This window comes from Myodes glareolus, chromosome 17 (assembly GCF_982192425.1).
Source record: "Myodes glareolus chromosome 17, mMyoGla1.1, whole genome shotgun sequence".
NCBI lineage: Eukaryota > Metazoa > Chordata > Mammalia > Rodentia > Cricetidae > Myodes > Myodes glareolus.
The window spans coordinates 46,933,409-46,959,679 of NC_142042.1; the positions used below are offsets into that span (position 1 = coordinate 46,933,409).

General features: G+C 37.7%; 1 protein-coding gene across 5 annotated transcripts in view; it reads left to right on the plus strand.

Moving 5' to 3' along the window:
• Nucleotides 1-26,271, plus strand: part of Ntng1 (netrin G1) — a 345,499-nt gene that overhangs the window by 275,143 nt on the left and 44,085 nt on the right. The window contains exons 6-9 of one of the 5 annotated variants that reach the window (XM_085677807.2): nucleotides 9,544-9,609; nucleotides 12,170-12,229; nucleotides 18,894-19,061; nucleotides 23,694-23,828. The exons of 1 other annotated variant lie outside the window; for it this stretch is intronic. In XM_085677807.2, coding sequence (XP_085533933.1) covers nucleotides 9,544-9,609; nucleotides 12,170-12,229; nucleotides 18,894-19,061; nucleotides 23,694-23,828 — 429 coding nt within the window. The remainder of the gene's footprint in view (nucleotides 1-9,543; nucleotides 9,610-12,169; nucleotides 12,230-18,893; nucleotides 19,062-23,693; nucleotides 23,829-26,271) is intronic. 3 more of the 5 variants (XM_048443545.3, XM_085677805.2, XM_085677806.2) reach the window with 3 other exon arrangements.

Genomic DNA, 26,271 nt, shown 5'->3' on the forward strand with positions numbered 1-26,271 from the left:
TCTGGTAAGAAAGAGATATATGTACAAAATGTAAGCATAGGACCAAAGCTTCCTAAAGAAGTCTCTTAGTAGAAATCCAAGAAATGGAAGAGCAATCTCCCCTCCACTTTCTGGACAATGCTTTCCAACATCACTGCTTTAAGCATGTCCAGCTTCCACAAGTGGGTCAGGTTGCAACTCTTCTTCCTGTCTGAGTTAGTATATCCTTGCCCAAGGCTGGAAATATTCATTACAAATGTACACTATACCATTTCAGAGCATAATTTCTCACAGTTTTTTACAGCATGCCCTTCATGACCAAGGGTAAAAAACCTTAGAGCCACTGCTGAATCACCGATTTAGAAAAAAAAAATACTAAGGAAAACTCAACTATGGACTGTAAATGAAAAGAACACTGGTCCCTATGATGGTCACTCGTCAAAGGCTTGTGTCCTAAGAATTGTGCCAGGGAGAATGTTTACAGTGTAAATAACAGCAGCTGAAGCATGGCCAAACTCAACACTTTTCTGAAAGCAATGCTCTGACAATTTGGATAAGAAACTTGCCACTTCTTATACATGCAAGGCCAGCTCTTCTAATTGATAAATCAACCCCGTTTACTTAAACTTGTGAATAGACCCAGGCACTTATTTGTTAAGCATTAGACATGTTGAAGTCCATGAAAATCAGTTGCTCTGTAATCAGAAGCAGCATTTACATCCACTTTGACACAAACCCACAATAGCAGCACTGTCTTTGTGATCTTACAAAAGCAGTCTTGGGGCTGCCTTGCCAATGAGGATGTTCAGCTCAAATATTCCTGCCGTAGTGCTTGGCATTTGCTAGGTATATAGCTCCTTCAGGCCTTGACAACTATTCTTGAATAACTTTAAAGCAGGAGGAACCAGAAGGGCTCTCGTGATCTGGTGTGCCCAGAGTTTCAGAAATGGATGAGTGGAAAAGTAGTTCTTTGGTGCTGGGATGTGTTTTCGTTCTGAGAGCCAGTTGTGTGTTGCATGGACCTCTGACTGTACCTGCTCACTCCACATCTCATCTGGCCGCCTCCACCCCATCCCCCGTCTCTGAGCATCAGCAGATGTTGACCTTTTACACACGGAATCAGGACATTCCAGTTTTTGTTTTGCACAGTTAAATTTTGAAATCAGCGGTGACCTGAAAAGATGCTGTGCTGTTCCTTTGGAAGATGGCCTAATCTTTATTATCAGGAACCTGAGAAAATTTTATGGCTAATAATCTGTGGCAAAACCCTATGACTCAAAATGATAGTCTGTAGCCTGAACACTTCTGGCTATTCAGCTTAGAGCACAATGGGTGGGTTGTTTTGTTTTGTTTACTTTCTAATAAGCAAGGTGGAAGAGCATTCAGGGATCACCCCGCATCACACAGACTAGCTTGCCTGTTGCCTGGCTTTTAAGGTAAAGAGATTTATGATAACACCATAAAACACCATGTTATCTTTCAGGTGTCTTTAATAGCATTAGCAAGTTCCTTCTTTGTGGCCTTACACAGTGCTTGCTGTGTGCAGTGGTGGATTCCTTTCTTCTCCACAGGGAGAGAATTCACATAAAGATGATTCATTGCCAGGCCTAGAAGGTGTAGAGGGGATGGGCAAATGTTTTCAAGGTACCAAGTAGAGAGGAGGAAGCTGCTTGGATATTTAGCTAAGTCTGGGCATTTTCCAGGGCTTCTCTTTGCACGCCAAAGAAGTAATCAACGTATACAATCCCACTTGCTGTCTAGGAAGATCCCGTTGTAACAAATGAAGCACCCAGGAGGCCCTGATCATCAAAGTATTTTTCGTGGAAAATCAATGATGTATATTATCGATGTGAGCTATTGATGTACATAACCATAAGTTTACATACATATGCTATATTTGACAATGGTTGGAGGATTTAGCTCTAATAGACTTGAGTATAGATTTCATATTGTCAGCATCAGCATTAAGAATCAAACACATAGACAGAGTAGCTATCCTTTCTGATCATCTGCTAAACATATTTTTAAGACAAATTTCCCATCAAGGCCATTTGTACCTGCTGCAGTCTGTCTACTAGGAAATAGGTTCCTCCTCAAACACCCCAAGGCACATCAGTCATTTTGATGTGCTTTGACCCATGGCTAAAAAAAATTACTAATGATATTGCCAGCAATTAATGGATCCCAAAATAAATCTGTAGTCATTTGAGCTTTGTGACCGTTGTTTCTATTTAACCTCATATGATAACTGTTCATATGCACATAATTCACAATTTTATTCAAGTGAACATTTGTTGATGCTGATGATCTAAATTAATAAATGGTTTATTATGGGTGTTTTTTGTTTATAGTGAAAACTTAATCATTATCTTCTAACATATATTATCCAATTCTCAGTACAGCAACACCAAAAGGTACACTAATCGTATTAAATGATATATTACACTGTATAATTAGACTGACAAGAACTGCCCTAATGTTTAATAGCTTTGTGGGGGTGTTATTATTTCTTACAAAGACAGATAATAGATGAGACAAATGTAAAAGGTACATTTTACCTTTTACCTATTTCATCCAGAGGATGAAATATGACATCAAGAAAGTTTATTTTAAATGAAAATACTTGGAATTTTTAAATAAACACAAACAAAAATATGTGAAAGAAAAATAGTGATGTAAATGGCCTGCAACCCTGACTACATATTATTTTTCCTAAACAACTTTCATTTGACTGAGGTGATGGCTGTACAATGCCTATAACAGTGATGGAACTGTTTGACATCCCCTCCCCCATGGCCCATTTATTAAATTTGAAACAACAATTTACTTAAGGGAAATATCTCATTCTCCTGTTTTCTCTTATAATGAGCATTGCCTTCATCACAGAGTTAAAAATTCATCTCTAATTTGATTTAATTGGCAGGACTATTAAACAAGGGAAATGCTACCTGCAGGGATCCATCAGCCTGTTGAGAAAGCCCAGAAATGTTTTCATACTTGAGAACATTTGATGCCAGTTGGAGACCCTGTAAATGTTGTTTTCCGTACAGCGTCCAAATATTTTTGTGCAGTGCTGATTTGTTGTAGAAATTTGAATGGTGAGAAGGAAAAATAACAAGGTTAATCATTTACCCACCCAAGGGTTATTAATAATCATGTTCACTCTATTCAGAGAGCTGCAGTGTCTGTTTGATTTTCCCCTTTGCTTTAATACTTCTAAATCCCCCAAATAAAAGTTCCATTGAATTGCCCTTTAACTAATTAGATTTTATATAATGAGGGAAAAATCATCACGCTAGTGTAGCAACATGGCAAATTGCATGGTGTGCTACGTTAATTTTGAACTGTTTGCTGATGTTCTAGAAAGAAAGCTAAGGTCTCGGGTGTAACGCCTTTGGGGGCTGTTTTATCATGTACCCAGAATCCTCATCTCAGATCCATTTCATATTTGTGTAACTAGCATTTCATATTCATGAAACCTTTGTTGTTATCCTAAAATTGAATGAACATTAGGACATGGCTGCTTTTTTAATCCTAAAAAAAAAATATCAAATATTCCAGTGAGAGGCTAAGAATCCCCCAGTTACAAGAAGAATTTGGGAGGTACCAATCTTTATTGACAACAATTGCCCATCTTGAGCCATTGACCCTTTTATGTTTTGACCTTTACCTAGTCAATTTTGAAATGTCAATCCACTTTTTAAGTGTGAGCTAAAATCTCTACCTTTCCTAGTTGTCTTTGTAGGATAGGATGTTTTCAAGATAAAAGATGTGTCAAGTCTCCTATAATGAACCTTCAAACACATTGCTGTGAATCTTTTAAGAATGTGCCAATTAATGACTTCTTAGATTATAAGTCTTCTTGGAGTGCCAATGGGAAGCCAACCAACTGACCATTCTACCTCTTGAGAAAAGTTATGTAGAGATATGTGATTTGAATTATAGGGACATGTCCCCCAAGTTTCTATTGAGTTGTCTGGTGTAAGTTGTAAATTGTAAGTCTGAGTCAGCTCAGAGTGGCCAAGTAACCTTCCCAAAGTACTATGAGCAGGATTGCCTATCTGACTTCATTTAAATGAAGTGGAAGAGATTATATAAAAAAAAATCTGAATTTATTGACTCCTGCCAAGACTCTTTCTATGTAGTTAAGAAATCCCTTGATTCCTGAATTGACCAATTTTTGTAGAGAGCCACAGATTTTGGAGAAAAATGGAATTATTTTTGCTGGCACTTCACTGTGTTGTCAGCAAAACATACAAGCATGGTGAATGAGGACAGAGAATCACAAACCTTTGCCCCATTAAAGTATGTGGTTCCTCTACCATAGTACAACTTCCCAATAGACTTAGCAGAATGTAAGTATATAAATGCTGGGCTACTATAGATGTGAGTATGTGGGCTATGCAAATTATGTAAGATGTTTGCACATACTCCACGAGAGTACACCAATATTTTTATCTGTTGAAATAGTTGCTTACAGTAAAATGCAGGTAACTGTGTCATCCCAAGGAGAGGCCTTCTACTATAACATTAAATTCATCTCTCCTCCCATCAACTTAATGATGCTGTGTGTCTCAGAAGTAGGCTGACATCTGTGAAGATGCCAAGATTACATTCAGGAGAATTTCTCCTGAAGGGCTTTGAGACCTTCTACAGACACTTTCAAAGGACATCCAGAGTGCCTTTTGAAGGTTTCCCAAGGAGCACTAGCAATGATTATATAAATACAGAATGGCCCTGTGGTATTATTCCCAGCCAATCTATCCTTCATATTCCCTTTGATGTGTGCTTAATGAAGGTTCACCAGCATCTTTCCAGTAACAGCTTCTATTATGGTGGTGTTTCTGAACCAAAAGATTATATTAAATTAGTGCTATTAATATATTGGAAGAACAACCCATCTAACTTATCTTCCCCATGAATCAAATAATGGCTAGTTTCCAACTCCAGCCTTAAACCTTCCACCATGCCCTTAGCAATAGCTTCCCAGTTATTTAGAGCACCATAGTACAAGATAGTATATGACGAATATTCTAGAAAACAGTCAGTATATTTGCTCCTTGATTGGAAAGAATGGTCCGTTTACTCGGTCCTTAAAGACTGTCCACAAGTGAACTGAAACTCACTTTCCTTTTCTGCTTAGTGAATATCACATGTTAGAATATTTTATGGCAATCTTACCTTCAAAACTTGATTGCATCAAAAGTCTTTAGTTTCTGCTTCAAGATTGCTTTTCAGCTTGATTCACTAAGCTGTAGGCACTAGATGGTCAGCTTTAACAATTCTAACATAGTTGGTTTTTTTTTTTCAATTTACAGGCAGATACTTTTCCTTGGGAAACAAAAGAGAAAAAAAATGTTCTTCCTGATTCTCATTTTTGTAATGTGAATCTCAATTTTTCTAATTCACGAAAATGAATTTCAAGTGTTACAACCAAATTGTTTTAGAATTTCTCACAAGGATATTGTTAACAAAAAGAATCCAGAAAAACAACATATCTGAATCATTTGCTAAGCTAATGAGTTTCCAAACAGAAATGTGGATATTACCATCCTTATATTGTGAATGATTGAAATCAAATATTTATCAGAGTTTTGGAGATAGCTTGTCATTCTGGACAGAAGAGTTCATTGACACCATCTAGAAGCAGATTATCTCTAGAGCAAACTACATCTTCATGAGCCTTATGCAGATCAGAATAACTTGCTTCGGGAAAAATGAAGGCAAACAAAGAATAGGGGAGCACATTCCTCTCCATACTTTGAGTCTGGAAGAACATTTATACTATATTATTGATCTCCATTTCCATACAAATAGCTACTGGATACTCAGTGCCATGCAGTGTCTATCACATGCAACAGCATTTTCTCCATTTTACTAGTCAGAAAACTTAGACTTAGAGAAATTAAGAACTTAGAAAGTGATAGAATTTGAGGTCTGGCTTGAGCTCTGCTTATGTGTACCATATTTTATATAAATTTCCCCTTAATAGCTACTTTCTAGGCTCTTAATAGATAATTTGAAATCTAAAATAACAATAGGGTAATTGTAACCTATGTATACTTCCGATATTAACATATTGCTTATCTTTAAAGACGCCTTTTGTGCTATGTATGTTACGTTCTCCTTATCATGTACATAGGCATCTGTGGAGCTCAGTTAAGGAGGTAGCATAGTGAGACATCAGTCTATTGTCCCATATGGCCCAGTGTCACTGAAGTTTTTCGCTGAGTGTTTGACCGTCTGCAAATGGTGATCTCTTTCCCGCAGTGTTTCCTAAGCTCTGATGAAGGAGTTCCTCTGGCAGTGAAAAGACCCACAACCAAAGCATACTGCAGTCGTATCCTCTCGTGGAGGGAGCTCTGAAGAGCAAATGCGTTATCCCATTAAGTTTCATGCTTCCATAAACTTCAGTATGATCTTGTTAAACCACGAGGGAGCCGCTGGAGTGACAGACTTGCCAGCTGAAAGAAATCTTGGAGACCACTTGTCCAGCATCTTTGTCTTAAGTATAAGGAAAATGGAATTCTGACCAATTAAGAGCCAGATTGCTCATAAGTGGTACAGCTGAGACCAGAATTCCTCGTCTTATGACTCTCAGGGCCATTTGCCTCGTAATAAAGCACCATTCTGAGATCTAGAGATTCTCCTAGCTGATTGGAGAATAAAATGAAATCAATAAATTTGCAGCAGTTTTCCCAATACAGCACAAGTTCTTTTGGCATACTGTAAGACTATGCTGTCTGCACTGTTTATCTATTTGTAACAAGTGGCTAAGAATTCTCAGAGGCTTCATTACATTTAGATTTGAAAAGATGGAATGCATCTTAGTTATGTCATCTATACATTTTCCAATGAGCCTAATTTACTTCAGGGAATTAAGTATTTGTTATTATTTATTGAATCTTTAACTTAATGCCAGACTATTAAAAGAAGCAAAAGAATAAGAGAGTAATAAAATAATTTTTATTGTTTTCTAAATTGGCTTTGAAATTATAAAACAAGGCATTTTTTTAAATTTAAGATGCAATATCAAGTTTTTTAAAATCTTGTGTTTGACCAAATATGCAAACACATATGAATAGACAGTAACCAGATATTTGAGTTTGGAAGCCACGGATATTAATACCCATTTCTCAGGATGTTTTTACTCCCTGAAAAGTACATATAGTATATACTATTTCCCCACTGAATGATTGGAATAAAGAGCTGTCCATCGTTCAGGAAGCCTAGCAACCCAACATAACTACAACTGTTAGGGAAGAAAAAACTCTAATTATATTTTCAGGCAACAACAATGATTTTCATTGCCCAAGAAGCTATCTTAGTGACACAATATGGGGGAGATAAATGATATTCTATGCAGAATTATATTCAGGGAAGAGATAATAATGAGTATCCACCTTGTGAATCCCGTACAGGTCAGGTAAATGATCGATACTTTTTTTAAGTTCAAGAAAGACCAATAAACTGCAACCTCAAATTCCCAGAAGAAAAAATCACAAAAACTAAGAAAAGACCTACCTAAAGTAAAATAGACATCTAATATATTCAAATAGGGAATAAAATTTAATTCATGAAATGAGTTGCTAAAATGTTCTTATAAACTGTTATAAAATTGCTTAAATTTCTGCCATTCTTTAAAGGCTTTCAATTCATAACCTGCAGCTGGCCTAGGGTTGACCGTGCAGCTAGGTTCAGATTTATCTTGTAGAAACTTTCAAGTCTTTAGCTCCCAGGTTCTCAGATTATAGGCATGCACTATTATACCTAAAAAAATTCTTAAAACCTCTTAATAAAAATCTACTAATCTAATAATAAATTAGATGGCTGTGTTTATTTCCTCAAGGCATATCCATTAAAGGCTAAGCATTACAGTTATCAACACTTCCCCTATTTATGGCCTTTATCCGCCTCTTACCAAACTAATACTAAATTTGGTGCTAACAATATAAGTAACTAAAATGAAACTAGTTAAATGAAATGTTTTAAACAAACTATTTTGGCACAACTCTCTCAGAATGTCAATGTACAGCTTCCCAAAGCCGATCATCAAAAGCAATCAGACTTATTCCACTAATTCAGTACCTACCCAGAATCAGCATGGGGAAGTGGAAGTCTGCAACCTCTGAATCCCAAGTCTGTTTGGCATACATGTTACCAAGTATTTGATTATTTAACAAAGCCCAGAAAGAAATGCAGAAAAATATGACGTTGTTTTTCTAGTCATAAATTTTGATTGGTATAGTAATACAAAGGTTTTCTTTGCTTGTGCATCCACGTGCGTGAAACCAGAGGAGGATGGAGCTGTGGCACCAGTGGGTCTGTGAGATTAGCTTTCCCAACAAGTTAGCCAGAGTAATATGAAAGTTCCATGTCTTGCAAGAATGTTATTTGCTATAATCTAATTATGGAGGAAACAATCTGATAATACCTGTTTACAGTAGCCCAGCCACTTGATATCAATTCCTCAATTATTAGATACTTACCAAAGGTCTCTCAAAGGCTTTGGCCATCTTTGAAGAGATCTAATCTAATCAGGGAGACAAAAAGGAGATCTATGAAATTTTAACTAGCAGTACTAAAACTCATTCCAGGACCAATGAGATGTCAGGATCACCCACAGTAATGCACAGAGGCAAGACAGAGTCACAGCTCCCTGAGACCTGGGTGATCCCAAAGGATGATACACGAAAGATATGTCTCTGAGCTGGCTTTAATGAATGAGATTCAATCATGAAATAGCTGCTTTACCAGCCTTGATCTTTGTATTTAACATAACTACCAGATTCAGATCATCAAGTCTTAAACGTGAAGGGTTTCTTCCCTTCCATATAGTATTTGAGGCTTTACAACCTAAAACAGAATTGATATTATTAAATAAAACCATGCCCTCAATTCAATTATCTCCTGTTTATAATAAGTAACTTTTGAAATGTATTTCAAGGAAAAAAAACATGAAAATATACCCATAAATACAAGGCTTAGAAATGATTGGAGGACCCTTTAGCAAGACATCAGTAATTCCTTCTCTCCTTCTCTCCTTCTCTGAGAAATTGCATGCATAAAAACAGGAAATAGATCTACTTCCCATCAGAGATAATGGCTCACACTTAAAACATACCACAGAGGATCTCTCATGAAAGACTAATGTAACCAGTCCATATCTGTAAATATAAATTGAGTAGAATGGAAGCTTCAAGTGAGAAATGATTTCTTTAGTGTTATCTTCTAGCTTCAGGCTCCAGCATTACATATCAGTTTGGATTGCTGAAGTCCCTATTTGGTTATTTGTGTAAGAACACTCTACTTATTTCCAAAGTAAATGCAAACCTTTGTTAAAGAAGTAGCTATATAAATAATGTCCATTCAATGTTTTGGGAGTCATCAATTGCTTGTTCTTGTTTGGTGTGGAAGTCATGTTTTGTTTAAGTGCATCACAACCAAGTTAAAAAAAAAACAGGCATGTGGTTCGTGTCTTTGTCCATATAGATATATTTCTGTTTAGTCCAAATGACATCATAGTTGGAAATAACATGCCCTGATTTTTCCCGATGCATGCAGCTCCTCCAAAGTTTAATAGGATATGGCCGAATATTTCTTCCCTTGAGGTTTCTAATCCAAAACAAGGTAGGAGCATCTAAATTCCTACTGATATAAAAATCCCATGTTTGGGGGAAAAGATCCTACATACCAGTTTAACACTAAACAGAGCATTACCATGGATGCTTGTCTTTGAACTAATCATAATTTGAATCTTTTGTTTTCTAACATGAAGATTGTCCTGGCAATATTGGAGTAAATGAGGGCCGGGGGAGATGGGGGAGACAGCACAGAATTTATAAGTCTTGAACAAATTTGCATTGGTAGAGTCCCAAGAAATCTTAGAGTTTAGTTGTCACCACAGCATGGGTATAAAGCTTAAAAATTTACGGGCACCGCTAGCTCCTTCCCTTTTGACTTTTCTTAAGGAAATCACTGGTGCTTCCATTGTTTTGAGGGTCAGGATAACTAGATAAATGCAGCACTAAAACTCCCAGCAGGTCTGCTTTTTTTTTTTTTTAATTGTTGCTCTATGTTGACTTGGAAAACTTTGGTTCTCTCTCTCTTTCTCTGTCTCTGTCTCTCTCTCACACTTTTTCTCTCTCCATCCCTCTCTCTGCCTCCCTTCTCTGCTTCTGTTTCCCTCTCCTCTCTTTCTCACATATCTATGAAAATGCATACATATACATCCTAATAAAATTTCTTGTTTGGTTGCCCCTCCATCTCCTTTACCAATGAACATTCTTCTTCTTTCTTTTTTTTTTTTTTACCAGCTTTTACATTTTTCCTGGTTTCTGTCTGTTCTAAGAACAGTAATTGTTTTATGACTGCTGACTTCGGAAGGAAGGAAGGAAGGAAGGAAGGAAGGAAGGAAGGAAGGGAGGGAGGGAGGGAGGGAGGGAGGGAGGGAGGGAGGGAGGAAAAAAGGAAGGGAGGGAAGGAGGGAGGGAGGGAAAAGGGAGAAAGAAGTAAAGGGAGAGAGAAAGAAGTAGAGAAGGGGGAGCAGGAAAGTAGGAGAGAGGAAGCTGACAGGATTATGTAGGAAGAAATAGAACTTTTTAAAATGAATGACGATCTCCTTAGGTTGCAAGGTGATCTTAGATTCACACTGACATCTCGCCTATATGTGCATGCGTTTGTATATAAATAGGAGCTCATCTCAATAGAAAGCAGTGTTCTTTTGCCTTCTTTCTCCAAAAATAAAACACTCATCACTGACTTCTGCCTTCCTTAGTTATAGACAGGATGTTCCTTTTGAACTCTAATGAATACAGATGGAGGAGGAAATGAGCAAAAGGAGGAACCAGGAAATAGCTACTAACCAAAACAAAATATATTAGCAATTTGTTGAGGAGTCAAATTGGAAGGGCTGCATTTTCAGTCCACTATCAGTGATGAAATTGAGACTGTCCTAGATACATATATTACTAGCAAATAGAATTACCTTAATCATCTGCTCTAAATGAATTTCTTCAAGTTTCTGGGTACATATGTGGAAGAAGAAATACAGAGCATGCAAGTCCCTGTTAATACAATTCTCTGAGGACTGGGGGGAGACTTAGTGGCTTTCTTCCTTGGCATGCTCCCTGAGAGCATCTTTGAAATGGCACACAGGATTTCCTACTGAATTCAGAAGTGCAACAAATACGCAAGAAAGGACCTAAGGTTTAGTACTTCTTCACCGTGTGTCTTCAGCCGAATGAGATCATGCTTTGCTCAGATCCTGAAATGGACCCATTCGAATATTTTACTATGTTTTTGGTGTCTTGGGACAAAAACTTTCAGAAATATCATTAGGGAAAGTCAATAGTACTGTTTGGGATTCTGATAAGGAACTCAAATGAGTCTGCTTTAAAATGTAACGCAGCTGAATTAAGAGCTTACATTTGAAACACTGGTAAATGGAGTGCTGTCTAGCCAAGGTCAGTTCTGTAGAATGATAATTTTTTTCTTGCCAACATCTGCAAAGAGCTCCTAGCCACTATTCTTGTTTTTGGGGATCTTTTTGTTGTGTTGTTGTTATTTACACAAGCAACTCATCATAAATAATTGGAAAAGAAACAGCAGGCTTCCTTAGAGAGACAACCCAATCATTAACAAAGTACACAGCACAAAAGCAATACACACTAAGAGGAAATCGCAATTTTTAGAGGGATCCATGTCCAAGGTAACTCTGAATACTGCTGAATGATTGTCCATGTGACTTCGTTCTGTGCTGTCTAGTCAGTTCAACAACGACAAATGGTCTAGTTGATTCATATGTCGACAGACAGAGTAGCGTGGTAAACTGAGGCATGGGATTGCTCATTACCCCAACGATACAACAGCTACTTGTGAAGTGGGACATTCAGGGATCCTAACATCCATGTTGTGGTGAGGATAAACTTTGCTCGCTGAACTCTATTTAAATGCTATTTCTCCTTCCCACTAAAATGTAAGCTTCTAAACTTTATTACTAATGACAACGTTGAGCCATTTTCAGTCAAATAGAAGCCTTCCTTGTAATTGCAACAGATTGTCAGGAAGAAGCTATATGAATATTCTCTTCACTTAGGGCTCCAAAAAGTGGGTTGGTAATAAGGTATTAACTACAGTTTGAACGTTTCGCTGTTTCTAATTTGCTGTTCATTTTTTTAAACCTATGCAGTTGCTCCCAAATTAGCTTTGTCAACAGTTTCTTCTGTTCAAGTTGCAAACCACAAGCGAGGTAGGAATTCTTGGATTCATACAGTGATCTCATGGTGTTATGTGTTGTGAAACATTGCACTGTATGAATCTGGAATATCTGTGAAGTGTACCCATCAGCTTATCGGTGAGGCATGTTGACTGGTCCCAGCCTATGCACCAACGAGGACTTGAGAATGCTATATATATGAAAAGTGGTTTCACTCAGAAATTCAACTGCAATTAAAGATGCTGCAAAATTTGTTTTCTGGAAAACTAATGAATGAGTAGAAATTATGACAGTTTAGGTTCTCCGGTAGATCAGGAATTTGGAAAGTCTTATGCTGCTTTGTATTGAAAATAAGAAAAGTCACTGGCAGTGGGTCTCAAGGAAGCCAGAAGGCAGACTCTCTATGGTGCCCATTTCACTTTGTGACAAAGGAAATGACATAGAGTTTTTTTTTTATTCCAAACATGGTATTTAACGAATGTGAAAAATATCCACAAAGATCTGGTCTTGATTAAGTATTGATCATGTTCTGAAGTAATAGTCACGTCACTGTGTTTCAATTAAAATGAGCAGTTTGCTCATCTGTCAGTCATGAATGGCCCACTCTAGCTAGCACCTGTCATTCACAGAATGAAGATTTTTCAGGAAACATGAAGACCATGTTTTTATTTCTTCACCAATTCCCTTTAAATGTCCTCTGTAACAGGTGTGTCTTGTTATGCAGTCTTCACTGTTGGGCATATGTCTTCTTCCTTGTTTCTTAGTTTACTTTCCATGGAACTCATCTTGACAAAATCTGAACTTGACATAATCTTCTTGGTAAAATACCCAGAAAGCTTTCTTAATGAATTTAGCTGTTTTCGAGATTGCAGTCAATGCCGAATTTATATTGGAAGTAATAGGGAAACGGAGAAAGTTTTGGTCAACAGTGGAAAAAAAAGGGAAAATGATAGTATTTAAATGATGTATTCATGCCTCAAGATGTACTTTGAATTGGGAATATTGAAGATTCTCTTTGGACGGACATCCACCCAGGTTGAGAATTTGAGGAAAGCAGTGATTATAGGTATGGTAGAAAGCATCTCCATCCATGATATGCAAATCTATGGAATAGAACAAAAGTGATAAAGGAGGAAGGAGACAGAGGGAACTGGTGCCCTTTTGTTCACCTTTATACTCAGTCTACAAAAGGCCTCTTGACATGAGTTTGACACTGTGTCCTCTAGCTTCTTGAGGTCAGAGCACTAATTAGTGGCAAACACATTCCAGAAGCAGGAAGAAGTCAACTAATAGAGACTTATCATTAAAAATGCGCAGAAGATGCTGGGCAGCTGTATAAGGAGGCAAGGCAGAGTTGAGTGAATAAGAATAAAGAGAATTCTAGAGTTTCTTCATTGCCTTTGTGGGAAAGACCTCAGAGGAAATGCTGTACTGCTAAATCAGTGAAAGAAAAAGAATTCCCACAATTGTAATTTCTTTGCCTTTTTTCTAAAGTGACTTTTCCCATTCCTTTCCATGTGAATGCCTGATCAATAGTCTTTAATTTGAATAGGCTTTCCTTGTTTGAAAAAATACACACAAAGTTGTCATTGTCATAATGACATGGGTGATATATTATTAGAATTACAAAGAAAACAAGAAAAAAAAGACATAGAAGGGAAATGCAATCTGTTCTTCTTCCTGATATCATATTTCTTCAACTGACTTTGTCTCCAACTTTTTGCTTTCCTGTGATTCCTATCTGCTGAGGTCTTCTCAGCCAGTTTCAGTCAGAAGAAACCTCGTGGAAAACTTCAGAGGGGCGTGGGTCTCGGTTGCCATGGAAAGTCAACTATGAGCTCTCTTCCTCCCTGAAGCATCTCTAGCCTGCCCTAGTCCTAACTGGCCACCAATAAGTACCTCATTATCATACGCACCTTGCATGATGGAACATATACCATATATATTATAGATCTAGACATAATTGTAGATGTAAATACAGTATCTTCTGAGCAGATGACTAATCCATGGCTGAAAACACATTCGACTGTTGCACATTAGGGTTTTCTGCTGTTTCTTAGGCTGGTGGTGCTTCTAAATTTCCTACAGTGCAAGGAGAGTCCAACCCAACAAAATATTTGGCTTCAAGTGTCAATCACACTCATGTATGACTTGACCTCTTCCACTTTACCTCCTCACATAAGGTGCCTGCTACAGGAGAATCTTGATAACTTTGTTGCCTGTGCTTGCCCCGTCACACCATGTACTCATGTATGTGTGCTTTGAAAACTTTAGCTCTGTTTTGCGTATTGTATTATACATTGCAATGTGATTTGAAATTTAAAAACATAAAGGCCCAACAATTTGCAGAAACCTGCTTTTTTTCTTCCTAAACTGGCTTGTACATAGATGTATTCACTCAGCTAATATAATCACTAACTCGGTTATATCTTATTGTGTGCTGCTGCTTTCCTAAACCGTTTAATGTGCAGGATACAGTCAGACTCTCTTGGGATTTGAATGGTAAAAGAATAAATTCAAAGAAACTTTCTTCTGTGTCTTCTCTGTCTCCCGAGGGAGGGTGATTTGGGATCATCACTCACTCGTTTATTTTTCTCATTCAATAGGATTTCTGAGTGATTAGCATATGTTAGGCAATGCTTTAAGTTCTGTGGTCATAGCTGGGAACAAAGCAGGCATGGTCTGGACACAAGTGTTTACACTTAATGTAGAGTAAAACCTACATTTTAAACACAATTTTCAGGCATTATAAATGCTAAGAAAAGCATTACAAAGGATTAAGATATTGGAAGATGAGGGTGTTTAAGTAGAGGGGTCTTATTTCAGATAAAGTACCTAGAGAATTTTCTCTGGCCTAGAACTTGACTCAGAAACTGGACTGGGGAAACAAGTGCTGGGTAATGTTTGCAGAGATGTCTGGAGAGGAATGTGTTCAACCTAGCTGACAGTGTGGTCGCTGAGATGTGCTGGGTGTGTTTTAAAAGCTATAAGGAGGGATCCTGAAGCAAGTGAGGAAGAAAGTGGAAAAAGCCCAGAAGAATTCAAGGGCTGGTAAACTTAGTAATCAGAAATCTTTCTTTTATGAATGAGATGGGAAGCCATTAAAACTGTGAGGAGTGATTAGCCTGGTCTAATATGACCTATCATTGGGTCATTCTCACTGCCTGAAAAGGCAGCTTATAGATGAAGACAATGACAAGGGTGGTGTTATCTGAACTCAGGATGAGATGGCAGAGATGGAGAGAAGGGGCCACCTTTGTCACAAATATAAAAGCAGAGCCAGTGGATAAATTCATAGGGGGAGGGGGACCAAGGACAACCCTGGAATTTCACCCTAAGCAGTGGACATAGTTGGAAGGATGTAGTTGCTACTTCTTAAGATGAAGCCATCCTCTGAGCAGCGAGATTAGGAAGGGACCCCAACAGATCAGTTTCAAGCGTCTTAAAGTTAAGATGTTAGTTAAGGGTATTGACAGAGATGGTGAGAAGGTTGCTGAGGGCAAGATGTGCATCTGAATGGAGTCTCACTAACAAGGTAGCTGGTTCAGGATGTAAAATAGTATTTTGGAGTGCTCTAGATATAGATGGTTTTAAAGACTATGTATAAGTAGATTTTTAACTCTTAAAAAAAGTATCAAGGGTGCATCTAAAAACCATAAAGTTCCAAGGACTTAAACTCTGAGACATTTAAAGGACGAAGACAAAAAAACAAATATATAAAACAAACACAAAAACAATGGGTAAGGGAGAAAAAAATCCAACATAGAATGGTAGGACTGTCAGGTATCCCAGAGGACTCAACTGTAGTGAATGAACATAAACCTCAACGAGATTTGTTTCAAAATAGTTGGGGAATATATTCTCATCCATATGTGGTTGCTTCCATTTCAGCATGGTAAGGTACAGAATTTAATTTAATCCTTAAAATATTTTCCCAGGAGACTGAGTGGGAGTAAGAGTATAGTGGAATTAATAGAAGAAAGTGAGATTATAATAAGGTTCCGTAGATTCTATGATTCACAAGAAAAGACAAGAAGATATGGTAGGTCAGTGAATTGAAGAACTAAGGAATTATTGAACAGTTAATATCTTATCTTGGAACTTTTAATACAGAAGTACAACTCAAATTGTATCATTAGAGATTATTCACAGACTCTGCTGGAGTAGGAAATTAGTAAAGGATGGTAAATTTATAGATCACTGAAAAATAATAGAACAGTATAATAATCATGTATGAATTATCCTTTTTGGAAAATTTTATAAACTTTGTTATAAAAATACTTACAAATAAATTAAAACATCACATACAAAAATTAACAATACTTAAATTCTAAATAACTTAATCAACTCACATAGTTATAACTGATACATGTACATAAAGTTTTTTATCTTTGTATTATTGCAGTGTCTATAATTACTTTCAAATTATAAGCTTATATTCTCAAATATATTATTGCCAGAGAAGGCAACTTTGTCAACATTTTAGAAAGAGTCTAGAAAAGTCTTTTTTTTTTTTTTGGTTTCTCGAGACAGGGTTTCTCTGTAGCTTTGGTGCCTGTCCTGGAACTAGCTCTTGTAGACCAGGCTGGCCTCGAACTCACAAAGATCCGCCCGCCTCTGCCTCCCAAGTACTGGGATTAAAGGCGTGCGCCACCACCGCCCGGCTTAGAAAAGTCTTAATGAATCAAATTATCATTAGCCTACTTCCTAGAATATTTCCAAAATTTACCTTTGGAAATATGTTTATAATAGTACATGTTTAGTAGATTATGGTTTTTTAAATAACTATTATCAATTCTCCTATCAAATGAACAATTTGATTTTCAAACAGGACCCACAAGTAGTTAGTGACATCACAGGAATGAAGATACAATGGATTGGGTAATAAGTTTCTAATGTAGTTCACTTCGAGATCTAGAACTTGACTGTTATCAGTAGTATACTGATGGGGCCTTTGTTACCTACTCAGATAGATTTCTATCCTTTCATTCTCAAGTTGAAGTTCCAAAACCCGTTTCTCTAGGTCCTTTCCTTCCTCCTGATCCTTCCCTGTTTTTATCCACAGTCCTATTCTCGACACACCTATATAACTAATCTCTAGTAAAGGAAATCACATGGCTTCTGATTTCCTGCCTTGTTCTTGCTTCTCTTTTAAGCTTTTACATTCAACAAGTTATTGACATTGTCATGGCTCTCTTCTACTTTTCCTCATCTCCTGTGTTGTTTCCTCTTCTGCTTCTAGCCAAATTGGATTTCTTTTTATTAGTTTCTTGACCTTGATCTCAGTATCTATTGGAGTAACCAGATCTCTCATCAATGAATCTACACTGATCTGATAAGTGGAAGCACAGTAAATATAGTATATGTTAAATATAGTATATATGTACATATGCATATGTCATCTCTCCTTATACTATCTTAATTTATATGCTCATTTTCATTCTGATTATTAAAGTGTTATGTTTCTTGAAAGATTTATGTAAGTTAAGAAGTAAATTAACATCTATAATAATACTGAGGTTGTTTCAATAAAATATGGAATGAATGAAAGAATGAATGAATGAGCTAAAATAGTGACTTTACTCAGCATCATAATTGGGTAAAATAAAAGATAAGACATTAATAAGATGAGTATTTATAGTTAAACGCAGTTTGCAGAATCCTAGTTCACTTTTATTTTAAATATCAACTGGACAATCTCCCATGCTTTGGTTCCCACAGAAGTGCCCTTCCCAGTTTTAAGACAGTTGTTAAATATTTATTTATGCCAATAAAGGCATTGTCTTTACCGTTTATCCTTAAAGATTGAATTAGATTAAAGAAATTTCTTGTGTTGGTTGAGATGCAAAAGAGAAAAATCTAACAGCTCTCCATTCCCTACCAGCTCCCATCCTCTTCATGTCTCTATAGTTCCTACTGTAATCACTCCTACAGTCTCATGGTCATCTCTGACATTTCACAGAGAAAGGGGAGGTAAATCTGGGGTACAGTAGGTTTCTGATCTCTCTTTGATACTAGACATAGTAAGGAAATTTTAAGTGTTACCCATAGGAATAATCTCCCCATATTTTGCATTTTCTGTAACACATAATCTTGTGTGTTGGACCTGAAAGAGACAAGAAAGACATAGCCTCTTAACACTGGCGAAAAACAAAATCAAGAATTGTGTAGTTGCCTAAATCCTTATGAGCTTGCCATGACGTCTATAAAGCAAGCAAGCAAGCAAGGAAGAAAATAGTGAAACAAAAGAGCCTTGGGAGTCAGCGGATCCACACACCTGCTGCTCATATGCTTCCCTCCCTCTTTTGAGGATTGCAAAGATGGGAGGAGAATGGGGAAAATGATGCAAAGTCAGGAAAGTTTTTCATGTACAAAATTAGACTTTTGCATCAGTTGAAACCGAGTTCTTCCTAAATTTTAAAAGGTGTGCACCTGCAAATGCTTCTGTTCATCTTGTCTGCCAAGAACTAACAATCTTTAGTGGTGTTTGTCCGACCTTTCTATCCTGCTTGAAACAACCACTTCTTTCATGCCAGTCACAACCACCTGTTGTCACCATGTGTTCTGCTGGTTCCCATATATGTAATGTCCCCCCCCCCCCCATCTTTTCTCCATCCCGCATTTGACTCAAGCATGCAGTGTGCTATTTCTCTGCTGCTGTATACATTCTGTATACATTTCTGTTCTTCCTTGCAAGACTGTGAATGCTTCGGCCACTCCAATCGGTGCAGTTATATCGATCTGCTAAACACAGTCATTTGCGTGAGCTGTAAACACAACACTAGAGGGCAGCACTGTGAGTTATGCAGGCTGGGCTACTTCAGAAATGCTTCCGCACAGCTGGACGATGAGAATGTGTGCATAGGTCAGTTCCATTATGATTTCAGCTTTTGTTCTGTGCCTTTGGAGCTATGGGGATCTGGCTAGGGTTGAGAGGCTGGTGATGTGCAAATCGCTGACCAGAATGAATATCATCAACAGAGCAAGTATCCTTGTAGTAGACTGAAAATTCGCTTGCATTTGGATAAAGTCATACTTGGTGGGGGAGGGGGGTTAGAATTTGAATCCTAATATTGTTACATTAAAGATGATGTCATGAGAAATCATCTTTAGGAAATTAAGAATATTCAAATTTTCTTTCTCCATTCTTTTTTTCTTTCTTCCTTTTGTCTTTTTTTTGCATGAAATCTTAATCACCTCAAATTGTACATTCAACCTTTAAAATGATAATTAACTATATTCAATATGAAGCTTTGTGATAGAGATTTGAGTATAATTGATGATCTACAACTATTGGTACATAAAAATGTTGCCATTAAGAATTGAAAGCTACTAGCAAGTTCTAATGTGGAAGTTTTCCTACCTTTTCCATCTACAGTAATGAAATTCCATTTATTGGATTTTTCTATTGTTCCCCAAAGGACGAGAAATTTCTCAAAATTTCTCCAGGTTATATATTGTTAGATTATAAGATACATAAGCCCTAGAAAATAGGGTCCTGGGATGCGAGATCCCTCCTTCAAGACTAATTCTTCTCACCTGGAAAGGATCACGTGTCCCTTCCTTTCCGAAAAGCTTCTCCTACCTTCTCTGTTGAAGGACCTGACGCTAAGGAAGGGGGTCTGGAGGCAAGCTTTACTGGGAACATTTGTAATCTGTACAAGTGACCAGTGATTGCAAAAATGTCAGGATTTTAAAGGCAGGCCTTAGCTATATAGTGAATGGAGGCCAGCCTGCATTGCATGAGACCCTACCCCAAAAACAGTGGAGGAAGAAAGCCTGGGAGAAAAATAATAAATGGAATTTCATTCTATAGTGTCCTCTGAAAATGCAACTGTTTGAAGCGTGATGTCTGTTACTACACCAGCAGATATACAGGCCGCCATTCTTAAAGACCGAGTTTCCAACAGAGACAAAGTTCAGTAGAGTTTGTAAATCGGAAGAGTAGTGCATACAAGTTGGAAACTGATGAGTAATCTTTTCATTAGAAAGGAAAAGAAACAGTTTTCCAGTTCAACTATATGTCTAGGATCCCTGTTTTCTGCCTGTGGTGTGACAATCACAGAGATTCTTGACAAATATCATTCATTAGCTGTGTGATTATTGTGAGTTTATTTGGACCAAATATGCACAATACTGTTTATGTTTGCAGTATTTTCTATTTTTCAAAGTGCTTCCTTATTTGTTATCTGTGAATTAGTGGAGAAAGCACTGGAGTTAAATGCTGGAGAGCTGGGTTCAAGTCCCAACTTGCTATTCCCTAGCTGTGTGCCTTAGGTAAGTCCTTTCACCCTCCTGGCTTGTTTGTAAGCAAGTGGACAGGAAAAACATTCGGCAAAGTATGCACTGACCTTCACCTTTAAAAAGTAAAAGACAAACATTCTCATTAGCAAAATGATAGGGTAAGTATTATAAATAATAATTTTTCCCCTTTCACACTTGAAAATAAAAAAGACAGATTGACTGACCTTGCACACTCTTAGCAAAGAGCTGAATCCATTCTGAACATTCCCCTCCTAAACACTCTGGCACAGCTAGCACAGCTAAAGATGCCTAGATTTTCCCTCTAGTATGCTTCTTGTAGGACAGCAGCCCTCCCACTGGTATCTTATGAACAGAAGTTCAATTACCTTTCTAACACTTGGATTATTAAGACTTGGGGATATTAATAAAAACCAAAGGATGCACAGCTGCCTGAATTTTGAGCACAGGAAATATTCTGCTGAATTCCCCTTGTGAAAATGCATAAATATCATGCTATAAATATAGGAAGAACAGAAAAGGTAAAGTTAATAGGAACACCAGAATAAACCCGAACCCGTCTTTCTAAACACAAAATACATGAAATTAAAATGTTTCAACTTAAATATTTTAAATAAAGCAAAGCAAAAAAAGACCTTGCAGAGAAAGATTGAATATTTAATTTGTGAGGCCCTACTATAGCAATTGAGAACTAATTTTAATGCTATTAGTACAGAAAGAACTTATGAAATCAAATGGATATTTGCTCAAGTCATTCTCACTCACTGGGAACTAATCTCAGACACTTTGCATCATCTCTAAATTTACAAAAAAAAAAGCTTTTCAAAAGATGCCTTGCAAATTCCTTCGCAGTTGGCAGTTATACGCACTATCCCTACGTTGAGGGAATATCTCACATCTCTGATCTACCCAAGGTCTATCAAGACGTCTTAACGTCATTTTTTACTATGGCAGATATGCAATGCAGTTGGCTGGTTCGTATTGCTATGGTGATTGCTGCATTGTAGTGACTGCTGTTGAATTCACCCAATTTTCATACAAATCCAAACACAATCGTCCTATCAGGGATGCATGACATTTCCCCCGATGATGCAACAGTTACATGAAAATGACATCCGTGCATGCTTCTGCTTCCTCTAAACTTGAGCATGAAGTGGGAAGCTAGAGGACACATGGTTTCTGACCTTGGGTAATCACTGCTAATAATTCCCCTAATAAGCTTTGCATCAAAAACACGGGGCTCAGCAGTTGCTACTAAACATATCTCAAAGTTAGGAGGCATTATTTTTAATTCTCCTTGAAACCCAGCATCAGGTAATCAAAGGTACCTTACACCGAACAAAAGGAAACTCAGATGATTTTAATGCCCACAAAGAAATTGTAGTGTAAAGCCATAATGCTTTAATTGAGCTGTGCGAAGGATTTTATGCTGTTTTGCATTCTGACAGCCTGTATTTTTCTCATCAGTTCAGCCATCCTCACTCCCCATCTACCACTGAATAGAGCTTCATATGTCTGAAAAATTGAATTATTTGTGTGCAAGATGAAAGAGGGAAAACCTTATGTCTCCTTGCCATTTATTTTCATGACTAAGATTTCATTTGCTATCCTTCTTATAGCAAACACTGGGGCATACTGTGGTTTAGGTGCTGGGGGTGTAGTTTTAAACTTTGTTTAAAACCTATCTTACTGACCAAGGAGAACTAACTGCAACAGCATGTGATTCATGATGCCCAGATGTAATTCTTACTAACTGACTTAGAAAATAGCAGTGCCTCATCATCAATGGATACATTTTATCAAGTGAGAATTATTTCAGTGTAGCCCAAACTCAGTGAACACAAATGTACAAGCATGAAAAAACCAATTTAAAACTATTCCTAGACATAGGTTAGAATAGAAGATGCCACGTTAAAAGCCTGGTTATTAAATACAAATCAAGCCAAGAAAAGAAGAAATGTTTTGAAATTCTGTTTTTGTTCCCCCCACACTCACACACATTGTTAGTTTTATAAATGTTTGTTTCATGAGGATGTTTAGCTCAAAAACCTTACTTAATACAAAATAAATCATAATTTTAAGTACTGACTACACATTTGAACAAGTTTTCATTTGTCTCAATGACAAAGTTCGAACAAAAACCTCCTAGTCTCTTCATCATGATAACTCCAAAGTCTCATTGCCAATGACATAAACTCAGTTATAATTAAGCTGAACTCCACAGGGCTTCAGTCAGTGGATTAGTTATATGATTTTATTTGAATTTTGAGCAAGAGAACATCATAAAGAATCTACTTAAAATAAAGAAAATTGAGAAACAGGAAGTCCTAGCAGCCCGGTCAAGGTATCACAGCATGGGAGCAAGGAAAGGAAGAGCGGTTCTGAAATTCCTTGCCACAAACCACCCTGAGTGCCTCCAGCTCGGGGAACGATAGGTTTCCCAGTTTCAACTTCAGCTTTGAACACTCTAGAGCTTCAGACATTAAAATGCCCTGCCAAGAGTCTGCGAGGTCTCAAGGAATCATTTTTTTATTATGCAAGAAAGTTACTTTGCCCTGCGAACAAAGTTGCAATGAAAAATATACATCTCAACGTTTGTCTTTGTTGAGATTTATCTGGGAGTATGAAATTTATTTGTCTTTCCTGGTTGTTCATCTACGATACATAAAAGCTATGTGGTCGTGCCCAGCAAATACCAGCTCTAAGGGCTCGTCTCAAAGTAGGCTATACATAAATAAGTTAAGGCACCATCCCAAATCGTGAAGCAAAACTACCTTTAAATGAGTAAAGTGCATCCATATTGCACTTGAAGATGCTCAGCCATTCTCAGATATTGAGTGTAGCAGATAAACCCATTTGAATAATTTAAAACAGATTTTACACTGATGGAATATTGATTTATCCTTGATATACACACTTCTCATGGCCTTCATTAAACCATCTAAAAAATGCCGTAACAAATGGAATCTCCATTATGATCGGTTACTGGTGAAAGCATGATGTCTTATTTCCTTGGAAGAGTTCAGATATTTTCCTCCCATATCATAAAAATGAGCCCATGGAAGGCTGAGCAAGTAAATAAATGGCCCTGACATAGGCATATTTGCCAAAGCATTTCATTAATGGACATCTTCCGCTAAGTAAGTGAATGCATCTAAGTAAATGAAGCTCCTGTGTTGATAACCTCTAAGCCATGAGAAGTGTCTCCAGCCTGTGTGTTGTCTTGTTTCTACAGAGTGTTATTGTAACCCTTTGGGCTCAGTCCATGATCGTTGTAATGGCTCAGGATTTTGTGAGTGTAAGACTGGAACGACAGGGCCTAAATGTGATGAGTGTCTGCCAGGAAATTCCTGGCACTACGGCTGTCAACGTAAGTAACTGTGGGAGCTGCCCTCTGCCTGCTGCAGCATGGCTGATTCTGCTTGTCTAGGCTGGTGTGTGCAGCATCTCAGAGCAGAAAAAGACCCAACCAGCTGATAAGCTCCAAAGGCTACTAAGAGCCCCAGCCTGCATGCAGGAGAGTGATCCATCAGCTGTCCACTGGCTTCCCCGAAGCTTGGCTTCATCTCCTCTGATGGCTAGCGCAACTTACATTGAAATATTGTATGGCAATGCATATACCTGGTCGGACCATAAATTAAGTGGCACAATAGGGAACTGGCTTGGAATTCCTCACCACAAAATGAAGTGCGATGTGTATGTGGTTAATATATTTCCTGCACTGAAAGCTGCCGTGGAACTGCATAGTTCATAAATTCAACAATCTCTACATAACTTATAACCACCTGTACTATCATGCTCATCACTGAATCTTAACCTGGATCCTGACGGTAATCAGTCTTAGGCATATTGAAATAACACAGTAAAATAAATGAAAGTAAAATAAATAAAACCAAAATCAATATTGATTTTAAGACATCAGGGTTTGGTGCCGGAGAGTGAGTTCAGCCTCGTTCCTCTGGGGACTAGCAAGTCTTCTCAAAAGCTCGTTAAGCAGGTGGCATGCAGGTGGGTACATGCAATCGACATGCTCAAATCTGAGCAGAAGCTTCCGGCCCTCCTTGTAACTTTGTCTGCCTTTTAATTCTTTATTCACTTCCCTTTCCATGTCTGTAAACTTACAAATATGAAATGCCCACAAGCCATGTCCTCTGAAGCAGAGATAACTGATAAAAAATAGAGCAAACCACAGCGGTCATTTCAGTTGTATTGCTGTCACATAAAAAAAATCAAAGATAAAGAGGTTTGGAGAATAGATTTCAACGGCTGATTTTTATACATAGCCTTAAATATGAAGGATGTTATCATGTGAACATATAATTAGTATCAAAATTACTAAAGATATATATTCTAATTTTTTGTGGTCTTTGGAAGCGACTGGGTATTCTTTAGTTACAGAATATTTCAATCCATACCACCTGTCTGACAGGACCTAAGGGCTCTGTGTCAACCCTACTGGACATCACAGGGATAATCCTGTGTACTTATTTCTCATTCGAATGAAATGGCACCACGAAAAAATTGTCTGGAGACAATTTCTACAAGAAGTTATGTTATTTCTACAACACAATCATTTTATTTTCTATATGAAATTAAAGATCGTAAATACTATCACAATAGCTGCTGGCATAAGATTTTACTGTAACTATGTTCAGAAACTCATCTAATTTTCTATCTGCCACTCATGGAATTTCTAGGTTTCTGGCAGCTTATTTATATGTAACATGAAATGACATGCTATGAGAAGCTGGACCATGACAATAGGCAAAGGTATCTGGCATTGGACAGGTCAATATTAGAATGGGTATCAAGAGCTGGGCACTGAGAGGAACACTGAAGGACACTCAAATAGCCAGAAGTCAAGCATCATGATTGCAGAGTAACTCGAGATAAGCCTAAGAATTAAAAGTCCCGTCTGCTGTAATTTTCCTGAAAGCACTTGTCCTTAAAAGTGATTCCTAAAATGACATAAAGAAGCAGGACTCAGAAGGCAGGCCATCAGTCCTCAAAGAGCTGGACATGATACCCAGAGCTGGCCCTCAGTCAAAAGCATCAAAGGAGAAAGAGATGCCAAGGTAGAAACAGGTACCAAGATTCAACATAAAAAGAATAGAGATATTGTAGTTGAGAGAAACTCCTCAGAGAGAAAGTTTAATGGGAAATGCTTCTGTTTATGTTTGTTTGAGACAGGACCTCGTTATGTAGCCCAGACTGATCTTGAACTCATGATGCTCGTGCCTCAACTTCCTGAATACAGGTTTTAGAAACCTGCGCTACTATTTCTGTTTCCTAATGTAAAGTGATTAAGAAAGGAAGGAAGGAAGGAAGGAAGGAAGGAAGGAAGGAAGGAAGGAAGGAAGGAAGGAAGGAAGAAGGAAGGAAGGAAGATAGAAGGGGTCCTACTGGAATATAGTAAGGGATAGACTTTGATGAGGCACAAATTAATTTTATCATAAGGCTGTATAACCCCTCACTCAGCTACTTCTGCACTAGTGAACGGGGTTCCATAAGAAGTTCTGTCCCCTGAGATTTCCTTCTGGAAACAAAAGGCTGGATTTGAGTCTCTGATTTACAATTGACAAAGTCCTCTGTGCCTCCACACCCAGCAACTCTAATGCTTTTTTGTGGATCACTGACTAGGAAAACATTTGAGTAGGTATTGAGTGCTTCCTGAAATATGGGTATTGGGTAAAGGTTAGAAGCTTCATGGATGTGAACAGACAGCTGCTGTGACGTCAGGACATGGGGTAGAGTAACAATTAGGAGAGAATGACGCCAGAGCGAAAGGAAATGTGAACACCGACACGTGAGTG